Genomic DNA, 25,755 nt, shown 5'->3' with positions numbered 1-25,755 from the left:
ATGCCTGCCACCACTCTGGCACTTTGCTTACGTCTTCTCAGCCTTGATCAGAAGTTCCACCGTTCTCTGCCCTTGTTTGATTATAGGTGAACCACCTGGCTCCCTGGCCAGAGGGCAAGCACCGTGCCGTCTTGTAGCCATGATGCCGGGCACAGAGGGGCACCTGAGTGCTGTGCCACCGAGTCGGCAAGTGCGTGAAGCAGAACGGCTGGGCAGACTGTCCAGGCGTCTCGTGCGTGCCCCATGGGGAAGGCTGGGCCTCTGTGAACTCACAACACCCCGTGAGCCGCGGCTTTCTGGACAGGGTGGCCCTGCAGCGGCAGTGAGCCAGGGGGTGGGACAGGGTTAGAGGTGGGAGCCCCTGCGCATGCCCACCCGACCCCCGGGAAGTACGGGACCAGCGCAGACCCCCAGCACGACACAATCAGCCAGCCTGGGCTCCCAGGGCAGGAGACGAGACAGACCATCATGAAGACCTAGTGGTTTCTGCAGCACAGCCAAGGTGCCGCTGACCTGCCACCGAGATCCAGGGAGGGCCCACCTTGCCCAGAACCACACACAGCTCCTGGCGGTCCCCTGAGACCTGCAGCCTTCACCCCGCCTGCCTTCTCCTGCCCTCGAACCCACACTCGCCCAGCAGAGGTCCCCTGGCTGGCACTTCAGCCCCAACCCCAGTTCAACCCAGGCCTCAGCCCAGCGGCATGTACAGCCTAGCAAGACCTGACTGGAGACATACACATTTATCTGCACACACGCACACGCCATTCTCACGTGTAAACATGTGACCCCCAAATTACAGGAGGACCTCGAAGTGGGGAGCGCCCCTTTCCGGTCTCTCCATCTTCCCTTCCCTCAACGCTCCTCTCCCTCCATTCCCCGTCTGTCCCTTCACAGAGGAGGAGCGGGAGAAGGGGCGACAGAGGAGGAGATGGCTGGATGGCATCACCGACTCCACGAACATGAGTTTGAGTAAACTCCAGGAGCTGGTGATGGACAGGGAGGCCTTGCGTGCTATAGTCCATGGGGTCACAAAGAGTTGGACACGACTGAGCGACTGAACTGAACTGATGACAAAAAATTTTACCAACATCAAACCACTTAATCCTCACCGCACAGTTATAGAGCAGATTTCAAAATGTTTTCTGATCTGTACAGCAAAGCGATTCAGTATGTTTGCAGATTATACTCCTGAAGAGGTCCCCTTCCCCCAACATCCTCTTTTTAAGATTTTTTTCTTTTTTTTTTTTTATTTATTATTTTTTTTTTTTTAGATTTTTTTTTTTTGATGTGGGCCACTTTTTAAAGTTTTTATTGAATTTGTTACAATATTGTTTCTGTTTTATGTTTTGTTTTGTTTTTGGCCACAAGGCAGGTGGGATCTCAGCTCCCCAGTCAGGGATCAAACCCGCGTCCCAGGCATTGGAAGGTGAAGTCTCAACCGCTGGACCACCAGGGAAGTCCCTCTGGCATCCTCCTGGGGCAGAGGACAGTCATCCATGGCCAACCCCCCACGGGAGGACTCCACTCTGTCAGTTCCTGCCCCCCCCACACCGGACTGCCCCCTCAGTCCCAGATCATTCCTCCCAGTCCCTAAAACATGCTCTGCTACTTCCAATCATTATTATTTTTTATTGGGGGGGGGGGGAGATGCAGTTTGGGAGATTTAGGGCCCCGACCACGGATTGAACCAGGAGCCACCTGCCTCCAAGAGATGGAAGCATAGAGCTCCAGGGACCACCAGGACATTGCCATGCTACTTCCAGCATTAAAAACAGCACCACCGTGCCTTGGCCCCACCCTCGCCTCCAGCTGCAGCCCCTAGCAGGCGTGCAGAAGATGCCTGTGGCTGGCTGAATGGGCAGGCGGGGTGGAGAGAATGCAAACCCAGGAACCCCCACAGTCCCGGCTGGCACCTTTTACACCACCCAGCCTCTTCCAGCAGCAGAAAAGCTGCTTTTTATCCACTCCCAGAGATAAGGAAGGGCTTCCCTGGTGGCTCAGATGGTAAAGAACCCGGCTGCAATGCCTGCGTGTCTAGTTGCTCAGTCATGCCTCTCTGCAACCCCATGGACTGCAGCCCACCCAGCTCCCCTGTCCATGGGATTTCCCAGGCAAGAATACTGGAGTGGGCTGCCATTTCCTCCAGGGGATCTTCACGACCTAGGGATTGAACTAGCGTCTCCTGCGTTCGCAAGCAGATTCTTTACACTAAGCCATCCGAGGACGCTCTGAGCATTGGCTCCACCAGCAACGAGGCCAGAACGGCAGCTCGTCTCCCCTATGACCACTAGGGGGCGGCGGTGCCCTGCTTCTCACGCTGCCAGGAACCCCACCCACCCAACCCAGCTTCCCCAGGCAGGAAGCTTGCATCCCAGCCCCATGCCCACACCCCGTCCCCACCCCCAACCCCAGCCCGCTCCCTGTCACCCCCCCCAGCCCATACTGTTTTGTGGCCAATGTCTACTCATCCCTGTGTGACTCTAAAACCCTCCCTGAACCCCAGAGTGTCACCGCTCTCATCCTGTGGGCTTGTGCTCAGACATCCCCAAAGACTCCCTCCTCCCAGGACTCCCCCAGGAGCTGGGCCCAGGGCTCCAGGGCCAGCCTGACACCAACTCTGCCCCAGGGGCAGCAGGGGAACAGGTAGAGTGAGCGGCTGAGCCCCCAGAGCCTTCACGGGGGCCCCACTGGGGCTACTGGGGGCTACATCCAGGCCCCTACTCAAACAGTACAAGCCCCTGCCCGTCATGGGCAGCTGGGGGTTCTTCGGTCGATGACCCCCAGACCTCCAGCCCACAGCACAGAGATCTCCCCAGGCCTCACCCAGTCTGCCTCCCAGAGGCTGGGCCCCAGGCCCCCACAGCCTGCCCGGGGGCTTCCCGGGGCCCCAGGACTGAGCCCATCTGAGGTCACAGCTGAGTGGCAGAGGCCCAGTTGCAGACACGCTCCGTCCCTAGTCCCTGCAGAGCTGGCTTTCCCACCAGGGAAGAGCCAGCCGCCTGCAGGGACCACTGAATGTCAAACCCCACCCCATGCTGGGGTCTCGGGATGTGAACCCCCAGAAACCAACAGAGCCTAGGGTCGGGGCAGAGTTAAGGGCAGGGGTGGGAGCCGCTGGGTGTCTGGCCCTGTTGGCGCCTCTGGGTCAGCTCCGCGTCTGTCAATCGGCTGTGGGCAGGAGGACCCCACACAGGCGGGAGGACCCAGGGGCCCCAAGGTGACAGCTTTTTCTCGGAGCCCAAACGTGCCACTGAGGGCTCCCTGCGGCCCACCCGGGATGCCCCGCTCTTGGCCCCCAGCGCTCCCACTCTGACCTTCTCGGTGAGGCACCCGCCAGCCCCACTACCAGGGACGGCCCCTCCCCACCGTCGCTCCACCGCCAGCCCTTCGAGCAAGACATACAGACAGCGGACGGCCCAGCAGACGCCTCCCTTCTCCCCACACCAGCACTCACGGGGGACAGACTGTGCTCTGGAGGTGAGAACCCCGCTTCAAATCCTGGCTCAGATTCACCTCGCTGTGTGACCTTGGGCAAGCCACAGCACCTCTAAAAGCCTCAGCTTCCTGAACTCCAAAAGCGAGGCTGGAAGACCAGCCCCCAGGGGAGGGCGGCGGGGAGGCGGTCTAGTCCTGGAGCCCCACCGCCTGCAGGGCCCACCTGCCCACCCCTCGCCTCACCTCCCGGATCAGCTGCTTCTCAGCCTCCATGGCGTGCTGCATCACAGGTGGAGACAACGGCTTTTCCTCAATCTGGACAGGGCTTGGGGGCACCTGATTGTTCAGCAGAGCTGGGAGAAAAGCAGAAACAAGGGGCTCTGACCACGGTGTGCGTGGTCTGCCGGAACTAAGCGTGCCCGTGTGTGTGTGTGCTCAGAGTCATGGCCGGCTCTTTGCGAGCCCAGGGACCATAGCCCGCCAGGCTCCTCTGTCCACGGGATTTCTCAGGTAAGAATACTGGAGTGGGTTGCCATTTCCTTTTCCAGGGGTTCTTCCTGGATCGGGGATCAAACCCAAGTCTCCTGCATTGGCAGGCAGATTTTTTTCCCACTGATCCACCTGGGAAGCCCCTAGAAATTAAGCAGAAACCCATAAAATGACAACAATGTGTTCATTCAAACAAGACCTCAATACTGAGCTTATTTTGAGCACATCTCTATGTAAAATGCCAACGTGCTCATCCAACAAGCCTTTCTTGGGCACCCGGGGGTTTGGCACTGAACACAACAGACAGGACTCCACACACATCACTTCCATCTGGGGAGGAAAGGCCAGCAAGAGGCAAAGCGATACTTCCTAAGAGAAAGCAAGCAGGGCGGGTGAGGAGAAGTGAAGACCAGGCGGAAGGGCTGTAGTTTAAATCCTGTGGACAGGAAAGACCTCTTAGACAAGGTGTGCGGAAAGCAGTGATCTGAAGGAAGTGAGGCAGAGGGTCAGGCAGAGATCCCAGGGACAGACAGAAGGAGCAGTGAGTGCAAAGGCCCTGTGGCAGGCAGGGGGCCGGGACTGTTGCAGGAACAGCCGGGAGGCCACTGAGGCTGGAGCAGAGCGAGCGAGGGAGACTGTGAGCCAAGGGCATGGCAGAGGGGAACCTGCCGGCCCTGGCGAGGACTCTGGCTTCAAGTCCGGGTTCCACCGGGCCACTGGAGGGCTTGGGCAGGGCAGGACTCGCGTCTGAACAGGAGCTCCCTGGCTGCCGTGTGGAGAACTGTACTGGGGGTACCAAAAGCACAAGCCAGGAGGCCTGCTGGGGTGGGGGCTCTGCAGTAATTCAGGTGAGAGATGCTAGTGGCTCAGGCCACGGGGTTGCAGTGGACAGAGTCTGGACCTGCTCCAAAGGTTCAGTTCAGTTCAGTCACTCAGGTATGTCCGACTCTTTGCGACCCCATGGGCCGCAGCATGCCAGGCCTCCCTGTCCATCACCGGAGCTTGCTCAAAGTCATGTCCATAGAGTCGGTGATGCCATCAGCTAAAGGTTTAGATCCTGTTCTAAAGGTAGATACAACAAAAGCAAGAGGCAAAAGTGAGAAGCCAAGGATGATGACCCCAAGGTTTCTGGCTTGAACATCTGGAAGGAGAGAGGTGCCACCAGCCGGGTGGGGACAGCTGCAGGACTGGGGAAGATTCAGGGCTCAGTGTCCCATACGTTAGGTTTGGAGTGATGATTAGGTAGATGGCAGGATGTTCAAGACTGGAATTCAGAGGACATGGTGTATCGATCAGGTTCATTTTAATGATGTTTTAACACCCTGGGGGGCTTGATGGCCTGGAGGGGACAGTCCTCCCAGGGTCAACAGCTTTTGGAGGAGCCCACCTTTCATATGCAAACCAATTAACGTCAAGTCCAGGGCTGCTTCTAACTCTCCCACCAGAAGCCAGTATTTCCTCTGCCTGAAATCAACTAGGGCCAGCAGCAGGCGAGCAAGGACAGCATTATGCCCTGATCCCGCCAGGCTTCCTCAAACTAATCAGTCCTGGGCCCTTTCTCTTGCCTGCTGTGTCTTTCCACCAAAACCTCTATCACAGCTCTGGCTCAGGCTGCCCCTGGCTCCTCTGCAGACTGACCTCCCCTGGTGCTTCCTCCCCACCCCCGTGGCCCTGCGTGGCCTGTCGCTCATTGCCGGGGTAGCCGAGTAATGTTAACACTTTGTTGCAATGACATTGATCTCTCTGTGTCACCACTCAGTCAGCCGGGTAAATTAAGACCTGGGCACACATCACACAGCCAGGATAGAGGTCCACGTGTGAGACTCGTGAGCGGGGAGGTGGTGGGTAAAGCCGTGAGACCAGAGGAGCCAGTGTAGACAGAGAAGAGGCTGGAGGACCGGCCCCTGGACAACCTGACGTCAGGAAGATGGGGAGACTCGTCCAAGGGAGCTGAGGAGGAGCGGCTGGAGGGGCAGGGGGACTGGGGTGCGGGTGTCCAGGAAGCAAGGGCTTCAAGGACGAGGGAGGGGATCGTCTGAGTCAATGGATGCGAAGAGGGCAGGTGGGGCCTCCGGAGAACCGATCGCTGGATTTTATCACCAGGAGGCATGGGTTCGATTCTCGGTCTGGGAAGATCCCACATGCCGCAGAGCAACTGAGCCTGTGAGCCACAACTGCTGAGCCCTAACACCGCAACTACTGAAGCCCGTGTGCCCCGGAGCCTGTGCTACACAAGAGAAGCCACTGCAGCGAGAAGCCTGCACGCCACAACTACAGAATGGACAACTGGAGAAAAGTCCATGCAGCGACAAAGACCCCGTGCAGCCAAAAATAAAGAAATAAATGATTTTTTTAAAAAACCAGGAGGCAGTTTCAGCGGGCTGGGAGCACAGGGCCTGCCTGAACTAGGGGCAAGCGAGCGTGGAGGGCCGGTGAAAACAGACCAGTGTTTCCCGTGTTGCTAAAAAGGGGAGGGAGAAATATGCTGGTGACCAGAGGGAGGGCCAGGGCTGAGAGGGCGCCGGCTCACGGGGCATGCCGGGCGATGGGGACCCCTGGAGCTCCGAGTCAGACACCTCTGGCTGGTCTCGAGGCCCAACTCTATAACGTCAAAACATCGGGTACAGTCTGTGGAGCCTTACGGGACAAGTTCTGGGCGAAGCCCACACATGAACCATCTCGTGCAGTCCTCCCAACTGCCCCACAGCCATTGCAAGGCGGGTGACCCGTTTCACAGATGAGGACACTGAGGCTCGGAGTGGTCTAAGTCACTTCCCCAAGGAGCCAGAATGTGAGGCAGCGGTTACTGCCTGGCTCTCGGCTCTCTGCCTGCCAGGCACCATCATCCCAGCTTGTTTGGGCTCCACGCTCCGAATCCAGGGAGACAGGACACAGCCGCCCAAGTCTGCCGTGGTAACCACAGGAGGCCTGCAAGCATGGCAGCTGCTGCGTCAGGGTTGGGGGGGCCCAGCAGAGCGCCCCAACTCCCTCCCGGTGCCTCTCACCCCTCCTCCATCGAGCGTCCCCTCCCCTATCCTGGGGCTGGAGGGGAAGAGGAGAAGGCAGGCTGCCCAAGAGGAAGCCTTCACCGTGGTGGTCAAGGCCATCTTCACTTCGTCCCTGCCAGCCCCTGCCAGTCCCTACACCTGGGCACCTCCCACCACCCAGCTTCCCAGGCACCTCCCACCACCCAGCTTCCCAGGGCACCTCCCACCACGCAGCTTCCCAGGCAGCCAGAAGATCTATTAATCCTTGTGGGTCCCCAAAGTCCCCTGAGACTTTAGTGCCTCCCTGCACAGACTGACCACCCTCATCCTAAAAGGAGATTCTCAACCTGCTGGACTCAAGCACCCCTCCTCCTCTGCGAAGCCTTCCCTGAGGGCCCACCCCCCGCCCCACACGCTCCCTTCTGCCCTGCAGTGCCCTGTCCAGCTCTCTGCCCGAGGGGCACACACTCCTCTGCGGGAGTGTCCCTTCCCTCCCCCGGGAGACTAGGTTAACCATGAGGCAGAACCTGGATCTGAGTCATCTCTGTCTGGATCCCCAGGCCAGGCCCAGGGCCACACACAATCGGGGTGTGAGTGGGTGGGGGGAGGTGAGAGGAAAGAGAGATTCAAGATCGGATGGCAGGATGGAGTGAATGAGCAGGCAGAGAGGAGGGTAGATAAGGTGGGCGGAGAGAAGGGGTGGGGTGGGCAGAGAGAAGGGTGGTGGGTAAATGATGGAGTGGGCGGGGGTGGGCTGGCGGGCTGGCTGGCTGAGTGGATGGGTAGATGGAGGCGGGGATGAGAAGATCAGTGCAGGCCGAGAATGATGGACAGAGAGGAAGGGAGGAGGTGGATAAATGGATCCATGGATTCAGGTTCTTTGGCGCTCCCTTCCTCCCAGGAATTCTTAGACAGAGATGACCCTGGAGCCCCTCAGCCACAAGCAAGGGCTCTGCAGGCCCAGGCTCCAGGTCTGGATCGACACCTGCCGGGTGACAGCCAAACTGCCTCTGGGAGTGGAGGCAGGATGCGGGGGACAGGGGGGCGGGGATGTCAGTCAGTCACCCCGCTGCTCAGCAGCGCAACATCACGACTCTGCAGCTGCCACTGAGCCAGCAGGCAGACAGGTGGGAGGACCGATGCTCGGCCTGGAGGCAGGGAACGGGGATGGAGCCTCCAGCTGCTGGGACAGGCCCGGAAGGACCGGCCTCTCCCTGGGGCGTTGGTGGGCACATACCTCCACCCCCGGGGGGCCGTCCCCAGGCAGGGTTCTCCCTGGCTGTTCAAAATCCACGCTCACACGCAGCTGGGAGGAGGTGGGGCATGGCTTCCACGACCCTCAGATGGGGAACCGGAGGCGGGCAGACACAGGGCAGAGCGCTCCTGGCTCCAGCCACCCTGCCGGCGCCCCCGCCACCGCACCGCCCACCTGACAGGCTGCCGGGGCCCATCTGCTGAGCCAGGATGGCCTTGAGTTTCTTGATCTCCTCCTGGTACTCGCGCAGCAGGGCGTCCTTTGGGTCCTCGTTGATGCGCGGCTTGTTCCGGATGTTCTTGGCGCGGTTGGCGTAGCGCAGCGTGCTGAGCGTCTCATCGTAGTTGTTGTCGGCGGGCGACAGGCAGGCCACCATCAGCGTCTTGGTGTTGCCGCCCAGTGAGTCCTGGAGCAGCCGGGTCAGCTTTGAGTCCCGGTAGGGGATGTGCCTGCAGCGCCCGTCCACCAGGGCCGAGATGACATTGCCCAGCGCCGACAGAGACAGGTTGATCTTGGTGGCCTCCTTGAGCCGCTCCCCCGTGGCGCCCGTCTTGGACTGCCGCTCGCTGCCCGCCAAGTCCACCAGGTTCAGCTTGCCCGCGCGGAGGTGGTCCTTGCCCCGCTCGTCTGCAGACAGACCAGACCAGACAGAGGGGTGAGGGGCCTGGGGTGCGGCGACCCCCTGCAGGAAGGAGGCTCTGGGTGCTCCCCACCCACCAAGGGTCTCAGAGGAGCCCCACTAAGAGGGCCACTAGGATTGCGCCCATGTTACAGGCGGGAAAAGTGAAGCTCAGAAAGAGCGTGTGACTCACCCAAGGTCATGGCTGTGCCCATGTTACAGGCGGGAAAAGTGAAGCTCAGAAAGAGCGTGTGACTCGCCCAAGGTCATGGCTGTGCCCATGTTACAGGCGGGAAAAGTGAAGCTCAGAAAGAGCGTGTGACTCGCCCAAGGTCATGGCTTGCTAAGCAGCAGATTTAAGGCCAGAACCCAGGGCCGACCCTCCAGGGAGCAGGGGCTGGAGGTGCACGCTGTTCCCTGTGTGCCCGGGGTCTCTTGCTGCCACTGTGACAGCTCCTTCGTGTTTCCTGTGAGACAAAGGCGGTGCAGGGTGGGAGGTGGGGCGTGGGGTAAGGGCCTGGGTCTCCAGGAAGCTGCCGCCCTTCAACGCAGAAAAGCATCGGCTTCGGAGACCCTGGGACCCAGTTCCCATCCAAGCCCTGCCTCCTACTTGCTGTGTGACCTTGGCAGAGCCATATGCTGCCCTGATCTTTGATTCTCACACCGACAAAATGAGGCTGACGACAAATCCCCATCTGGGCTGGCTGATGGAACGGGTAAACAGACAGCGCTGTCACAGAGCCCACTCCAGGCGCGGCACACAGCGGGCCTTCATGCCCCGAGAACACGCCCAGGTCCGCAGGGACCACGGCTGAGCTGGCAGGCAGACCCAGGTGCCGGGTACCTCGGGAGCAGGGGCCCAGAGCATCGCTTGTGAAGACCAGAGGGATCCAGTCTGGGTTCCATCCCTTGGGAGCTGCAGGCCTCAGGGAGCTAACTGCGTCTCAGCCTTTCTCTCGGTAACAGGGGAACCCAAGACCACCCTCAAGGGTCGCGCCTGCCACACAGCAAGTGCTCTTGGAGTGAGATGAGGGCAGAGGAGGGAACTTCCTTCCTGGTTTCCTGCTCATTGAAACCAGAACTGTCCCAGCTTTGCCCAGGAACACAGCTACCCGAAGTGAAGAAAAGGTCTGGCTGATGCCTAGTGGAGTCTTGGGCATGCAAAGGGCTTGATTCTTTGGGCTATTTTTTTTTTTAGCAGCAGCAGGCAGAAAGGACTTGGAAACACCCTTCTGGACAGCTCTTTGCAGAATGTACCAGGTGCCTTAGACAGATTTGCACCCTCCTCCCAGGAGGCCTGCTCCAGGGAATCTGAGGTGACTCTAAGAGCAGAAAAGGCTTTGTGCACAAAAATGTTCATTGCTGCACGTTTACAACACAGAGAAACTGGGAATGGGCGTTAAGACCTTGCAGAGGGGTGGGGAGAGGAGGACCGCCCACCCACCGCCCGTGGTCAGGAAGATGTGGCAAGAATGATGTGGGGACATTCGTAAGGACGGCATGGGGAAGAAACTTAAGATTCAGTTGTGTTTAAAATTTTCATAGGGAAAAGAAGGACCAAAAGAATACATGCTTAGATGTTAACATGGGCTGTGTTTGTAATTTTCCCTACTTTTCTCTTAACTCCTAAATATCTTTATTTGAACCTCTTTTATCATGAAAACAATAAACATCTTAAAAATTCTTTAAAAAACCTGCTTGCAGGCAGCCTGCCTTGTCCTGCAAACTCATCTGCAGAGACCGAGAAGCCCCGACAGGGCCGCGCTCCCCTCCCCTCCTCATCTGTCCTCACCTGGCTGAGTCCCAGCTCCCCACCCACAGCATCATCACATGAAGATGAGACCGTCACTCCAGACCCCATGTCTGCCCCCGGGGGGCAACTCTGGTCCAGGGGTGTTGGCCTGGGGCCAGGTCAGCCCACAGCTGGGCATCATGCTGCGTGGACTTCCAGCGACCCAGGGCTTGACCTTGGGCCGGGATCTCTCCAGAACTACGTTCCTACGTGAGCTGAGGCTGCTCCCTGCTCCACTGCTCTCCGAAGTTCTGTCTGGGATGAATGAACCACACACTCGGAGGCAGCTGCAGTGTGAATGGGGAAAACCCAGATGTCAAAGCAACCTGGGTTCAAGTCCCAGCTCCACCTCTTAGCAGTTAAGCAGTGACTTGCAGCACTTAAGCGGGACCCTGAACCCAGCAGGTCCCTAATCTCTCAGAGCCTCCTCTTCCTGACCTGTCAGTGGGAGTTGTAATGCCTGCCTGCGTTTAGGTCTCTGCTGTGAGACTTCAACAGAATGAAGTGTGAAAAGGGCTCAGCACAGCATCCACAGGTGACCTGAAATAAACGAGTACTTCTTCCTATCTTTCCTCTTCCCCTTCTCAGTAACACTTCCAGGAAGAAGAAAAAAAAAAAAGGAAGAGTGAGGTGGCTCAGGAGTAGAGAACATCACAGAAAGAGGAGAATCCAGAAGTTCTGGGCGGCGGGGACTTCCCTGGTGGTCCAGTGGTTAGGTATCTGCCTTCCAGGGCAGGGGACGCAGGTTTGATCCCAGTTGGGGAACTGTTATAATAAGATCCCACGTGCCGTGAGGCAACCAAGCCTGGGAGCCACGACTAGATAGCTGGTCCCACAACAAAGAGCATGCGTGCAGCAGCTAAGACCCGATGCAGCCAAAATAAACAAATACTCTAAAGTTCTGGGTGGAAAAAAAAAACCACAACACGAGTTCTGGGTGGCACATGCTCTGGGGGACAGACCCCTGGGACAGGGGCCCAGCTCAGAGGCTTTCTAGTTGTGTGACCTCAGCTTCCTCATCTGTAAGATGGGGATGCTATGTGTCCACCCCCTGGGGTGTAAGGAGCACATGGGCCAACGCACACGCATTGCCAGGCAGGCGGCAAGCGCACACTGCAACTGCCGGTGCTATTACTGGTGGTGGTAACGCTGTCTCTCCTTTAGACATGGGTCCCGGCACAGGGATGGGCCTCGTGCGATTCCTCCAGGCGATCCCAGCATCTCCTCCCAGCTGGGGCCCTGGTGGCTCTGAGAGGTGAAGGGTCTGGGGTGCTTAGGAGTGGGTGCCCGGCTCGGGAGGCCCGCCCCCTCCAACCCCGCCCGGCCTCACGCACCCACGGCGTAGATCTCGATGCTGATGGTGAAGATGGAGTGGGAGCGAGAGGAGTCCTTGTTCATCAGGGTGTAGCCTACCGAGCGGTTCTTCCAGCCCGCCTCCATGATGCGCTCGCACTGGCCCACGCTGTGCACCGTGTGCATGGACAGCCCCTTCACGTACACCCCCTTCTCCGGGTGCTCCTTCAGCTGCGGGCAGGAGGCTCGGGTCAGGGCTCCCCAGGGAACCCAGGGAAGGGCCCAGTCAGTGCCCACCACGTCTGCCCTCCTGCAGGGCAGGTTGGCACCTCGAATTCCTGTCACAGACCAGGTAGAACAGCCTCAAGATCACCCCCGCCACTTCCTCTGTGCGACCTCGCACCGGCTACATCACCTCCCTGAGCCTCAGTTTCCACATCTGTGAAATGGACATTTCCTAGGGAGGCAGCGGGGACTGTAAACTAAGGCCCGTACGATGCACGGCAGGCAGTGCCTGGCGCCTGGCCAGTGCTCCACGAACGGCCGCCGTGGGCCTCACTGCGGCTGTTGGTGCCCTGGCTGTGGAGGCGGTTTCCCGTCTGGGGATTCAGCCCCCAGGGGGCTGACCCGGTGATCGTTCACCCAAGGGCTCTGAGTGCTTCTTGCCTGCCTTGCCAACATGGCTTCTGCCCGCGTCTCTCTGCCGCGGCTCCAGGGCAACAGGAATGTTCCCAAACCCGTGGACCATGGCGTGTGAAGGGCTGTCTGCTGCCCAGAGTCCCCGCTGGCCCACAGCTCAGCTTGGCCCATGGCTCCCTCCAGCCCTCAGCAGGACAGCAGTGAGTAAATTAATTTATCTGACTGCTGCCCGCTCGCTCTCCAGGCAGCCAAGCTGTTGTGTTGCTGACACAGAGCTGTGAAACTCAATATTTTTCCAGTGTGAGAGGAAATACAAACCACTCTGGCAGGAGCAAGAATGAACTGGGACAGAAGTCATCTGTCTGCTGCTCTGGGCCAGGGCAGGCTCGTGTGCTGTGCCCCAGGGCAGCTACAGCGTCCCAGGTGGGGTTGGACCCCTGCTGCAGAGTCAGGGGGCGGGTGGGGCGGTGAGTGAGGGTGGCCAGCACTGGCTTGCCCTGGCAGCCCCAGTCTGGAGAAGGAGCCAGACCCAGACTGAAGGATCGGGTCTCAGGGAACAGTTAAGCCGCCGAGGCACAGAAAGGCTAAGTGACTGACTTGCTGGAGGCGGCAGTGGACGAGGCTGGGATTAGGACAGAGTCTGCAGCGGCTTCCCTGGTGGCTCAGGGGGTGAAGAATCTGCCCGCAGTGCGGGAGACCTGGGTTCAATCCCTGGGTCAGGAAGATCCACTGGAGAAGGGAAAGGCTACCGACTCCAGGATCCTGGCCTGGAGAATTTCACGGACTGTATAGTCCACGGGGTCACATAGAGCCAGACACGACTGAATGACCTTCACTTTCACTGCAGTACCCTGGAGGATGACACAGGGCAGACCTTGACCTTGGAGGTGGCTGTGAGGATGGAGCTCAAAGGCCAGAAGCGGGAGTCGCAGCCCACCGAGCAGGGCTGGAGGGAGGCCTGGGAGGTGTGCCCACACTGCAGCCTAGACGCCAGCAGGGCACATGGTGGGCACGGGGGAGGGGATGGCTGCTCCCAGCCTCAGGAAGAATGCAGCTTCTCATCTGTACTCAGACAGGCCCGTGCTAGACACTTGGTCCTGACTTGCTACTTTTTAGGGAAGTCACTTTGCCTCTTTTGGCCTCGGTCTCATCTTTAGAGTGAAAATGAAGTTACTCAGTCGTGTCTGACTCTTTGGACTGTAGCCCACTAGGCTCCTCCATCCATGGGATATTCCAGACAAGAGTACTGGAGTGGGTTGCCATTTCCTTCTCCAGGGGATCTTCCCGACCGGGATTGAACCCAGGTCTCCCTCATTATAGGCAGATGCTTTACTGTCTGAGCCACCAGGGAAGTCCATCTGTAAAGTGAGGATGATAAACAGGGCCATTGGGAGGGTTAAAAAGAGAGTGGATCTAAAGAAAGCTCTGAGGGAGCTTGGAGGGGGTTCAGTGAACCCAGATATGGAGGTGAGGCCATCGCTCTCCACAGAGAGTTAACCCTGACATAAGGGTCTCCCCCACCCCTATTTTTAGGCCCTACCTCATCTCTTGAGCCCTCCCCCTGGCGCCTGCTGTTCCCTCCCCCACCCTCCTCCAGAGTGTCAGCCGCCAGCTGTGGCCTGCGTTCCTTGGTAACTGCTCCTCCCAAATGCCAGGCCGGGCTCGGTCGCCATGGCAACCAGCTGGGATGTGGCAGGTGAGCAGGAGCTCCCGCTGTGCACAGGAGCAGGACCACGCAGGTCGGTCGAGTCAGGATGCGTCCCTGTGGAGGAGGGGGGTCCAGCCACACTGGCCGGATGCCTGCAGCCCCTCAGACACCTTCGCTACCCAGTGCTAAGCAGGGTTCTCTGAGGGCGGTTTGTGGTGGTTGGGGGGAGGGGGTATAATCTGCTTCCCCAGATCCCTTGCTGACCCCAGCCGATCCAACCTCCTCTAATGACCAGAATTATCAGGCCCTGCGCTGTGCCGCAGAGCCTGGCCACCTGGGGGCAAATTCCACCTCTGTCCTTTACTGACTGTGCCCTGGGGCCGGTTCGCACCTAGGCAACAAGAAGTCTTAGGCTCCTCTCCTGTAATCAAGGATAGAAACAGCAGCTCCTCCTGAGGCTATGGTCAGGCTGACACAAGAACCCGGCTGCACCTCCCGGGAGAGTCCGGTGCACCCAAGGCTGGTGTCTCCGAGCACATCAGTTATAGGCGACCCTCCACCTCCAGGCAGCCCGGCTTACCAGGCTGGAGACCTGGAGGCCAGCTGGACCAAGTGCCTGTAGCTGCCAGCCCGGGCACCCCCCCCTCCAGGTCCTGGTTAGCCTAGTGCATGTAGCTGCCAGCCCGGGCACCACCCCCGCCAGGTCCTGGTTAGCCTAGCCCATCCTAGCGTCCAGGGTGGGGAGGAAGGGGAGCGGACCCCCTGCTGCTGTCCCCATTTCCCTGTCTGGGGGCTGAGTGATGACTCGGCTGCTCAAGCTCCAGGAGAGAGAAGACAGTGGAAAGACCGCAGCGGGTGGCTGGAGGCTCCTGTACAGAAAGGGCAAAGCGCTGTGTCTGCGAGGAGCTGAGGAGGAGGGGGCTGGGGTAGGTCCTGGTCTGGACAGGGACTGGGGGAGCTGGCACACAGGAGGTGGACCTGCCGTGGTCTGTGCGCTGGCATTTCTCAGGTCAGCCATCTGCTGAATGGATGCATCGACTCATGGACATCCCTCCCTCGAATGGAACCCCGTTGCTGGCTTCTCATGGCCCCCAGGTTTCCTATACTGCCCACCCCAAAAAGTCTGGGAAGAAAAATCACCTGACCACTCAGATCCCGCACGCTCTGGTACCAATACCATTACTAGCAACTTGCTGTGTGACCTTGGCCAAGTCCCTTCCCCTCCCTGGGACTCAGTTTCCTCATCTCCACCACGAAAGGATTGTGGATTTAGAAGCTCTCTGAGTGACTTCACTTTCACTTTTCACTTTCATGCACTGGAGAAGGAAATGGCAACCCACGCCAGTGTTCTTGCCTGGAGAATCCCAGGGACGGGGGAGCCTGGTGGGCTGCCGTCTATGGGGTCGCACAGAGTCGGACACGACTGAAGCGACTTAGCAGCAGCAGCAGCAAGGGTCTTTCTGGCTCTAATTTTATTTTTTCCACCATGTGATCAGTACAAACAAAAAAGTGTACCCCCAAAATTGTTTTTTTTCCAAAATAGCTGCTCCTTGGGGGTCAGATGTGTTCGGGTGGGGCATTTAATGGTTGCAGGTCAGAGGAACTCACGGCCCCTCCAAATGAAGCCAGGACAAGTGCGGGGAGGGGGTGGTGGTGGGGTGTCTAGAGGCAAGTGGGGGGGCTCTGGAGCTGAGCAGGGAAAACAGCCCTGTCCCACGTGGATGGGGGTGGGGCGGGAACCAGGTCGCCATGTCCGGTTCAGTCTGGAGGCTGGGGAGGGTCCAGAGGACTGGACCTTAACTGCTTCTGGACCTTATCAGCAGCCCCTTATCTGCTTCTGCCCCCACCCCACACTGGCTGTCAAGGCCTGTGCCCCAGGGAGATTCAGGCAGTTTGAGCCACACAAAATGTCCAACCCTGACTCTGGAGCTTCCTAACCCACTGGCCTCAGGCAAGTCCCCATCTCTTTCCCAGCCTCCTTTCCCCATCTACAGGATGGGGATCTCCATAGCAACCTCCCAAGACTGATGCTCATTAAGGACTGACACTGCCCCAGCGCAGGCATGCTGACTCTGGACTGGGGAAGGTAGGTCAACCTCCACCGCTGGCTGTGGGCCTCTCGGTGGGAAGGTCCAGTGCTCAGATAAGACGACCCAGAGTCTGGGAGCAGTCACTGGCATGCTGGCCACAGATCTCGGTTGGTCTCCCCTCCTCAGGCTCCTCCTGGAACTGGACCGGGCCCGTCTGGCATTTAGAGTCTCAGATAGGAGACATGGCCTAGCCTTGCCCAGAGGTCCCAGACCTGGCCCAGCCTTGCTAACCACCCGGCTGTCCAGTCCTGGCAGGTGACTTGGTCTTGCTGGGCTCCCCAAGGGGTCAGGCCTGCTTTGCCCATCTTGGCAGGGCTGGGCAGACTAGCGGGCCCTGGGCACCCTTCCCTATATCTCCTCCAGGACCCCCTCGCCCACCCCAGCCAGGGCTGCACCCAACACACCTCCAGCTTCTGCTTGGCGTCTGTGCCCAGCAGGTCCCGGACATCTTCATTGTAGATCTCCAGGTAGGAGGCCCGGACCAGGAACTTGGTGTTCTCTGCACACTGCAGGGAGCGGCCGGGAAGAACAGAGACACCTGAACACCCGCTGCCTGGTCGTCACGCAGAGACATCATGGCAAGACACGGCGGCAGGAGGCGGGACGTCAAGGGGGGAGGTGTCCCTGACCTCACCTGGCCCTGCCTGCCTGGCAAGCGGTCCCCTCCTCTCTGGCTGGCTGGGCCCTCAAGCGTCTCAGAGTGGCATCATTTCATGCTGCTAAGGACTCACACTCCCTCTGCACTCTACAGGCCTCGTGGGAAAGGAGGCAGGAGAGGGCCCCCCACTGTGAAGGTAGAGAGAGGAGACTGTGGGTTTAAGGCCCGGATCCAGCACCCGCCCTGGGCCAATCCCTGGCAGCTCTTCCAGTTGCTTGCCAGTCATCAGAATGAGTCCCAGGTGCAATACAGCGGGCTCTGCAGCTGACTAGTCCCTGCTTTGTCATTTCTCAGATGCAGGAATCTCTGAGCCTTCACGAGTGGGCAGCAGGGCATGGCTCACCTGCCATCTGGACACCGGGATCACTGGTCTGGGCCCAGCCCATAAGGGCTCCCGGTCTTGGTTTCCCTATATCAAAAATGAGGGTAACAGCTACCTCCTGGGCTAGGGTCATAGCGAGATAATTATGCAAAGTGTTCTGCACAGTGCTTGGTCTGCAGCACCTGGACCATGCAAAGGGGAAGCTCTGATTATTTACAGCCATGTCTCAGGCCAGCGCTCTGGGTCATCATATCCACATGAAATGTCACATGAAATGTTAAAACTCCAAAAATGGCTGGAGAAAAACGTAGAACTGGTAGAATTTTCTCAGCTTTAAGTTCTCGCATCACTGCTTCAGAAACTAGAGCCTGCCTCTGCCCATCTGGGCCGCGGCTAGGCCGGCTCTGACCACATCCCACATCCCAGGTCAGAAGTGCTCCAGGATTGTTCATGGTAATGCCTGGGGCGCCCAGCCCCGCCCCTGCCATCCACCAGGCCCATTACCTGGACACTCTCGAAAATGTGCTCGAAGGCCCGGGGGATGATGCCTCTCTGGCAGGCCGGGTCTGGCAGGCCCTGCATGGTGAAGGACTTCCCGCTGCCCGTCTGGCCGTAGGCAAAGATGGTGCCGTTGTAGCCCTCAGTGACGCCCTGCGAGGGGGAACACCGCCGGGCGCTCAGCTGGCCCAGCACGCCCGCGCTCAGGGCTACCTCCTGACGCAGGGACGGGCGCACCGCCCACCCCCTGCCCAGTTCTCCCACCATGGTGGCGCCGGGTGGGGTGGGCCGTGCAGAGATGGAGGCGGCTCCACTGGTGGGGTAGGGGACCGTCCTTGTGTCTGGCTAAGAGCCTGGTGCCATCCTCTGCTGCCTGTGCCCTTGGCCTGTTCTCATCCAGGGGCGCGGGGCCTCGGTGTCCTCACCGGTGCCAAAGGGTCAGAACAGCACCGAGAGGCGGGGCTGCTGCTGCTTCGTCGCTCGGTCGTGTCCAACTCTTTCTGACACCGTGGACTGCAGCCCGCCAGGCTCTTCTGTACATGATTCTCCAGGCGAGAGTACTGGAGTGGGTTGCCATTTATTTCTCCAGGGGATCTTCTTGACCCAGGGATCGAACCCAGGTCTCCTGCACTGGCAGGCGGATTCTTTAGCGCTGAGCCACCAGGGAAGCCCACTGAGAGCTGTGCTTGGGAATGATTTCCTGCCCTGGCACTCGAAGTGCTGGCACATGGAGGTAGGTGCCCCCTGCACACGGAGGTAGGTGCCCCCTGCACACGGAGGAAGGTGCTACCCAAGTGTCTGCTGGAACGTGTGGGGATGGTCCTTCTATGAGGTGCAGGGGCGTGCAATGATGGAGTTCAGGCTGGGGGAGGAGAGGCAGAGACGGAAAGTGCGGGAAGAGCCAGGCAAACTTTCCGGGCAGGTGGGCGAGGGCGGAGAACAGGGTAACAGAAAGGATGGCTTGGATTTCGACAGGTGAGAGGAGGAGGAAGGCTTTCAGGGCTGAGGTGACGGCTGGAGCAAAGCCGTGAGGGGCCAGGCGGGAGGCTGAGAGCAGGCAGACCTGGGGCGAGGGGGATGGAGACGAAGCTGGGAAGGAGGAGGCGGCAAACCAGGGTGGTGGCATTCCCCCAGGGTGACCCTCGTTCACCGAGGCCATTGTTCACTGCATAGGTTACGTCTCTCTTCTCTGCGGGGGGACCGTGTTCCGGTTGGGGACCAAGCCCCAAACAAGGAAGACACCGCACTCCCTGTCCTCCCTGTCCTCCCTCACCCAGCTCATGAGACCACAAATTCTAGAACTTAGCATGGGGAGGGGGACTCCTGTGCCAGAATGTGGGCCCAGAGAGCTGTGCCCAGGCCCTGAGGGCCCAGCTGGCATCTGCAAAGACCCGTCCTGCAGACCACTGCAGGGCTCGGGGTCCCCAGGGGCTGCGGGGGAAGGAAGACCAGAAGTCACGATCCACAGCTCATCAGACGGCCCTGGGTGGGGTGGTGGGGGGAGCAGAAGCGATGGCAGACCAGTCACCCAACCAGACGGCCAGAGGCGGGGGCACCCGGAGCCCAGGGACAACATGCGGCAGTGCCTGGACTACCAATGCCACCCAGGCCTGGAGGAGGGGTTCAATACCAAAGTAAATATTTCACATGCGCGGTGCAGTAGGGCAGCCATCAGGCACACCAGAAGGGTGCTTCATGCCACTGAGGAAGGCTAAAACTTTAAAATATTGTTTAAAATTTTTAAAATGTAAAATTTTCCATTTAAAAACCAAAGCAGTGTAAAATGGTTTCCCATTAAACACGAATTTACTTTTTGTGTTTCATTTCATTTGAACTGTTGACACTTCAGCACCTAAATTGAGACCCACTGTAAGTGTGAAACACACACCTGATTTCGAAGGCTTACAGTGAAGAAAGAATGTAAGATATCTCTGATAGCTATTATGCCATGATAATATCTATTGTCAGGCTTTCTTGAAATGATATTTGGGATTCTACTGGGCCAAATAAAATGTATCATTAAAATTAATTTTCCTTGTTTCCTTTCACTTTTTAAAATGTGCTGTGCTTAGTCACTCAGTCATGTCCGGCTCTTTGTGACCCCATCCATGGCTCCTCTGTCCATGTGGATTATCCAGGCAAGAGAACTGGAGTGGGTTGCCCTGCTCTCCCCTGGAGGATCTTCCCCACCCAGAGATCGAACCCAGGTCTCTCATATTGTGAGCAGATTCTTTACCATCTGAGCCACCAGGGAAGCCCAAGAATATTGGAGTGGATAGCCTATCCCTTCCCCAGAGGATCTTCCCGACCCAGGAATTAAACTGGGGTCTCCTGCAATGCAGGAAGATTCTTTACCAGCTGAGCTACCATGGAAGCCCTTTTAAAACGTGGCTACTAGAAAACTTTAAATTTTGTCTGTGGCTCATGTTACATTTATATTGGAAAGGCTGGCTCGAGAGCTGTGCCATCCCCGGAGGTAGCCACTGGCCACATGCGGTTACTTAAATTTAACTTACGATTAAATAAAACTAAGATTCAGTTCCTCAAAAGCACTAACCTCATGTCAAGTGCTCACTTGCCATGTATGGCTGGCGGTCCCTAATTGGACAGCTCAGATCCAGAACATTTCCACCACTGCAGGAAGTTCTGCAGAACCACGCTACTGTGGAGTGAAGTGGAAGACAACTTTACCTGCATTCTTAAGGCAAAACATAAAGTTTCAAAAATGCTTCACCCATTAAGTGATACGCCAGACCTGCCAGGGACACACACGCGTGGAGCGGGTCCTGAGTGTCGCCACTCTGTCCTCCCAGGCTTTGCCAAGTTCCCCATATTACTGTTTACTGGATGATTTTCATGAAATCAAACTGTTGGTTGACCATCTTTATAACTTGGTGTCATCCTCTGCAATAATTCCCGTGAGGCTGCTATTAGAGGTCAGATTTTTTCTACTTAGCATCTGTGCTAAATTGCCTCATGCTCCCTATCCTCTCCCGAACAAACAGCACTGTGTTCCATCGAGGAGCCAAATTCTACCGCGTCGATGTCTCTGGAAACCAGGCCTATCCTTGGCCTGTCCATAGCACCAGGCCCCTGGGTGGGTTGGGCAGAGGCTCATCAGAGGTGACTCTAAGGCCATGGGTGTGAAGCAGGAGGATGGAGACAGGGAATAGCGACTGGGTGGGAAAAGGACCAGAGGCCAAGCAGAAAGCTGGGCGTGGAGGGGATGAGTTCAGGGTAGGCTGTGCTGAGTTGGCTGAAAGATGGGTCTGGGGTGGAAGAGGTCACCCAGTGACAGAGAAATCAGGTCTGGATTTAAGTGGGAGAGAAGGCAAGGCAAGGGAAGGGGAAGGAGGGGAGGGCAGGAAGGGTCAGTCTGAAGCGCTGGGGGCTTCGTGCAGTAGGATCTGCAGGGAAGGACCTGGGCAAGAGGCCCCCTGGAGGCGGTCAGAGCCCAGCAGGACAGACACACAGCTGCCTTGCCTAAGACACACACAGCTTGCCCTTTGCAGTTGCTCCTCACTGTGCTTTGTGTACAATTCACAGGATGGAGCCTGGGGACCTAGCTCTGCAGTCAAAATCGCCCCTAACTCATTCTAGGATGCTCAAGGCTTCAGTTTCCTCATCAGGAATGATAATCCCAGTTTTATGTATGTCCACGGAGTCTGGCGAAGATCAAATGGTTTGGTCTCCACCTGAAAGGCCCTCTCCTCCACCTTCTTGCCTGGCTGACCCTCTCATCCTTCTGGCCTCAGTTTAGACCTCACTGCTTCCAGGAAGTCCTCCCTGCCTGCCCATCCCCTCCAAGCCCAGGTTTGCTAGTCTTCTTTGTTCTTCCAAAGTCCCCATGGCTTCTCTTCCCACTCATCACCCTGGCTTGCAGCTACTAGGTTAGCTGCTCCTCCACCCAATTGTGAGCTCGCTGAGGGAAGGTGCTGTTATTATTGCTCCATGCCTTGGATGGGGCCTGGTATGGAGATGCTCTTTGTTGGCTGAGTGAATTAATGAAAATGAACGTATGTCCTGCTGAGCCTGAGGCTCCGTGGGATGCCCAGAGGCAGACATCCCTGTAGCAGTGCACTCGCGACAGGAGTGGGGGCTGGAGGGGAGATCTGAGGTGTTCCCCCTCTGGGCGTGGGCTTCTTGGGGACCCCGACGAGGGAGGCGTGCTCAGGGGAATTATTTCCAGGGTGAGGAGGGGGATGTATGAGCAGGCTGAGACCCTGGAGAAGCCAAGGCCAAGGAGAACTCAATCTCAGAATCTTCCCATCTCTCAGGGACCGACCCTGGACCAGGAAGCAGAGGTGTTCTGGGTGCCCCGGGACAGAGGCAGGGCAGAGAGCTGAAAGTGTCAGGGAGTCTGGCTCTGATTCACTGTGCAGAAGGGTCTTGCAGGAGTTAAGAAGCAAAGGGGGGAGCGGGCTACTCCAGGAAGAGTGAGCGCCTGCCACCAGGTGGACATTCAAGGACCCCGGGGTGGGGGCGGGAGCAGGCCACCCATTCTGGTCCCTTAGATCCTCAGAGTCCAGGATGGCAGGGGAGCCTGGCCACCCCTGGGGCCCAGGACCAATGTCTGGGGAGATTTGCCCTCTTCCCCTGGGCATCACCTCCAGTCACACCCTCACTGCTGGGGGGCTCTGGGGTCCGGAACACTTCAACCCCCACAAGGGGTTCTGACCATAGCCCAAGGAGGTGCGCTGGGGAATGTTAGCTGGCCTGCTGGCCAAAGCAGAAAGGCTCCAGGGAAAACGCCTTTCGGAAACACTGGGTTAGAGAAGTCAAACTAGTTTCTCCGCTGCCAGACTCCCCAGAGCCCCAGGTATCCTCATGGGCAGTGGGGTACAGGCAGCAATTCTTCAACTTTTCTTTTTGCCTGGAACAACACCTCACATCCTGACATCTCACTTCACTAGCGAATTTGCCGTCCAACTGGGAAGATGGCAATAGCGAGGAAAGAACCCTTGGCCAGAAAACACCAGGTGTAGCCCCGTCTCCTCAGAAACTCTCTGTGGGAGCTCAGCAGTTTCCTCCCTCCGGGCCTCAGCCTCCCCTCTGTGATATGGCAGCCTCCCTGCCCTGCAGCTCCAAGAAGCTCCTTAGCATGAGTGGGTGAAGACAAGCAAAAGCCCCGTGAAGGTGTGAGAACTGCTGTTGCCTCCCCATTCTTCCAGCGCCAGGGAGGAAGGTAAGTCAGACCAAACGTCGAGGGTTTCGCTCCTCCGAGTCCAAGGCCTGGTCAAAGCCTTCTCTCTGCAGAATTGAGATTCCTCCCTCCACACACACACATATATATAAGCTTGTAGCCTGACGGGCCTCTCAGGAAGCTGGAGCGGGGGTGATGACGGAGAAGACTCCGGGTGCTGAGGGCAGAAAGCGGGGGCCAGGGCAGAGCAGAGGCGAGAGGAGAAGGGGGAGGCTGAGGAGGACCCGGGGCTCTTGGGAGGCTGGGGAAGTGATCGGAGTTTTCAGAGGAGTCCTGAGGCTGCCTGGGTGAGGGTGGGAGGCAAGTGGTCGCGGGGGCTGGAGTTCCTGTGGGGAACGGCGGAAGGATGGGGTGAGAACCAGCCTTGGCACCAGGGGCAGTGGGGGACCCAGACAGACATTGCGGGTGGCTTCCAGCTGTCTCCTGAGGGGACGGAAGTCTTCAGCCTGCCGCTGTCCACCTGCGGCCCCTCCAGAAGAGCCTTCCCGCCCGGCCTGGGGGGGCAGCGCCGGCCCTCAGGAGCCTTCCGAGGGGCCCCAGGTCCTGCCCAGAGGGTCTCCTGGGGAAGCGGGGGCCCTCACCTCCACCAGCGGGTAGGCGATCTCGTTGTAGATCTGCTCGGTGAAGTGGTCCATGTAGTAGGCGCCGTCGAAGGTGAACTGCTTGGGGGGCTGGTCCGCGGCGCCCGGGTTCTGGATGAAGCACTGGCCGCGAGCGGAGTCCACTGTCACTACCGGATGGCAGTTGAGCTCCCGCTCCCGCTGGTTCATGGGGCGGCAGCGCACCACCACCTTCACCGACTCCGAGGCCATGGCGCCGCCGCGGCGGCGGGGGTCCCCCAGGGGCGGCCCGCACGGGACGCCCCAGCAGCCCGGGCCAGGGGGCGGGGCCAGCGCCCGCGCGGCGGCGGGGACCGGGCTCCTCGGGGGGCGCCGGAGACGAGGAGGAAGCTGGGCGGCGGGGGAGCCGAAGGAGCCGAGCCGGAGCCGCCGCCTCCTCCCGCGCCGGGCTCGCCCGTCTCCCTGAGGTCCGGCCCGGGCGGGGGCGGGGGGCGGGGGGCAGTGGCGGATCCGCGCTGTAGGCGCCGCCGCAGGACCCGGGCCCCCGGAGCCGCCCCAACCGCCCGCTCGTTCGCGCGCACGTTGCCGCGGCGTCCGCGGTTGCTGGGCAACGCCGGGGGCGTCACAGCGCGCGGCTCCCTGCCGCCTGCGCCCCGCGCACCGGAGGAAGCCGCACGTGCTGACGTTCCCAGCGCTCGTGCTGACGTTCCCAGCGATCGTGCTGAAGGCTGGTGCGCTCTCGTGCGGGACCCGCGCTGACTTTGTCCACGCGTCTGCTGACTCAGTGCCAGGGGCTGCCCAGTTCAGTTCAATCGCTCAGTCGTGTCCGACTCTTTGCGACCCCAGGGACTGCAGCACGCCAGGCTTCCCTGTCCATCACCAACTCCCGGAGTTTGCTCAAACTCATGTCCTTTGAGTCGGCGATGCCATCCGACCATCTCATCCTCTGTCGTCCCCTTCTCCTCCCGCCTTCAGTCTTTCCCTGATGCTGAGTCAGCTCTTTGCATCAGGTGGCCAAAGTATTGGAGTTTCGGCTTCAGCATCCGTCCTGCCGATGAATATTCAGGACTGATCTCCTTTAGGATAGACTGGTTGGATCTCCTTGCAGTTCAAGGGACTCTCAAGAGTCTTCTCCAACACCACAGTTCAAAAGCATCAATTCTTCGGCGCTCAGCTTTCTTTATAGTCCAGCTCGCACATCCATACGTGACCACTGGAAAAACCATAGCCTTCACTAGACGCTGCACAGCCGTTCTTTTCCAGTCCGCACAGCCCCAGTTCTGAGAGGTTAACCACCTTGCTAGAGGTGGCCCAGGGGAGCCCCCACCAGGAGACATCAGAGGAGTGGCCTCCCTCGGGGGTTAGAGACTTACCGACAACGGCGACAGGGACCTTGCTGCCCTTTATCCACATCCCTGTATTGACTCGGAAAGGCTGCCCCAGAGCCTGTCACAGCGCCCCCTGCACCCCAACACCGGGCGATGCCAGAGCAAAGCTTCCCTCTAATGCTGCCCTCTGTATTAAGACTCAAGCTGAAGATAGAAAACAAAAAATTTTGAGAGCCAAAGTCCTTTGGCTGGAGAGGCTGCCTGGCCTCTCTCCCCATCCCACCCCGACCCCAGCACAAATTCCTCTAGAAGAGCCCCACTCCAACCCCACCTCCTCTAGACTCCTGTTTGCATAGAAATTATCTGCTATGGGCCAGGCACGGCAATAGACGCTGGGAGATAGCCCAGCCCCTGCCCTGCAGTGCACCTATGGTCTAGTGGGGGAGGCTGACATTTGAAACAAATACTCCACAAACAAAAATCCCACAAATAAAAGAGTATTAACAAACCAAAGGACCAGATGTACTGAATAGTTGGCCAGGATACCTCACCCAGCCTGGGCAGGGGGCCAGGGGGCAGTCAGGGCAGGCTTCCTGAGAGTGAGAGATGGTAAGGTTGAGGAGTTCATCAGTTGAAGGAGAGGAGGGCAAGGAGGCCTGTGCAAAGGCCCTGTGGCATGTTGCGGGAGCAGAAGGATCATCCGATGGCCAGAACATAAGGACTCGAGTCTCTTCCCTATAGGAAATACCCACCGAAGGTTGTAAGCAGGAGTCATTGTTTGAAGCTACCCACACAACTCCTTCAAGACCTCCTGAGCCCCTGAGGACAGGATCTCTGTCTGGTTCATCATTCAGCGGAAGGGATGGGTGAGAAACGAAAGCAAAGCAGGCCAACTGGACAAAGCCCTCACCTTTCAAAGGAAAAGTCTGTACTCGACAA

General features: G+C 58.5%; 1 protein-coding gene across 5 annotated transcripts in view; it reads right to left on the bottom strand.

Moving 5' to 3' along the window:
- Nucleotides 1-24,062, bottom strand: part of KIF17 (kinesin family member 17) — a 52,680-nt gene extending 28,618 nt beyond the window's left edge. For all 5 annotated transcript variants that reach the window (XR_009732015.1, XM_061394260.1, XM_061394271.1 and 2 more), the window contains exons 1-6: nucleotides 23,510-24,062; nucleotides 17,732-17,878; nucleotides 16,652-16,753; nucleotides 11,912-12,101; nucleotides 8,341-8,793; nucleotides 3,679-3,788 (exon numbers count right to left, since the gene is read on the bottom strand). Coding sequence is in view for 4 of the 5 variants with exons in the window: in XM_061394260.1 (XP_061250244.1) it covers nucleotides 3,679-3,788; nucleotides 8,341-8,793; nucleotides 11,912-12,101; nucleotides 16,652-16,753; nucleotides 17,732-17,878; nucleotides 23,510-23,740 (1,233 nt within the window). In the remaining variant the exon portion in view is untranslated. The remainder of the gene's footprint in view (nucleotides 1-3,678; nucleotides 3,789-8,340; nucleotides 8,794-11,911; nucleotides 12,102-16,651; nucleotides 16,754-17,731; nucleotides 17,879-23,509) is intronic.
- Between the last annotated feature and the right edge of the window lie 1,693 nt (nucleotides 24,063-25,755).

The sequence above is a fragment of the Bos javanicus genome, chromosome 2 (genome assembly GCF_032452875.1).
Source record: "Bos javanicus breed banteng chromosome 2, ARS-OSU_banteng_1.0, whole genome shotgun sequence".
Lineage (NCBI taxonomy): Eukaryota > Metazoa > Chordata > Mammalia > Artiodactyla > Bovidae > Bos > Bos javanicus.
Note: the sequence above shows the minus strand (reverse complement) of the source record. Positions and strands in the feature narration are given on the sequence as shown.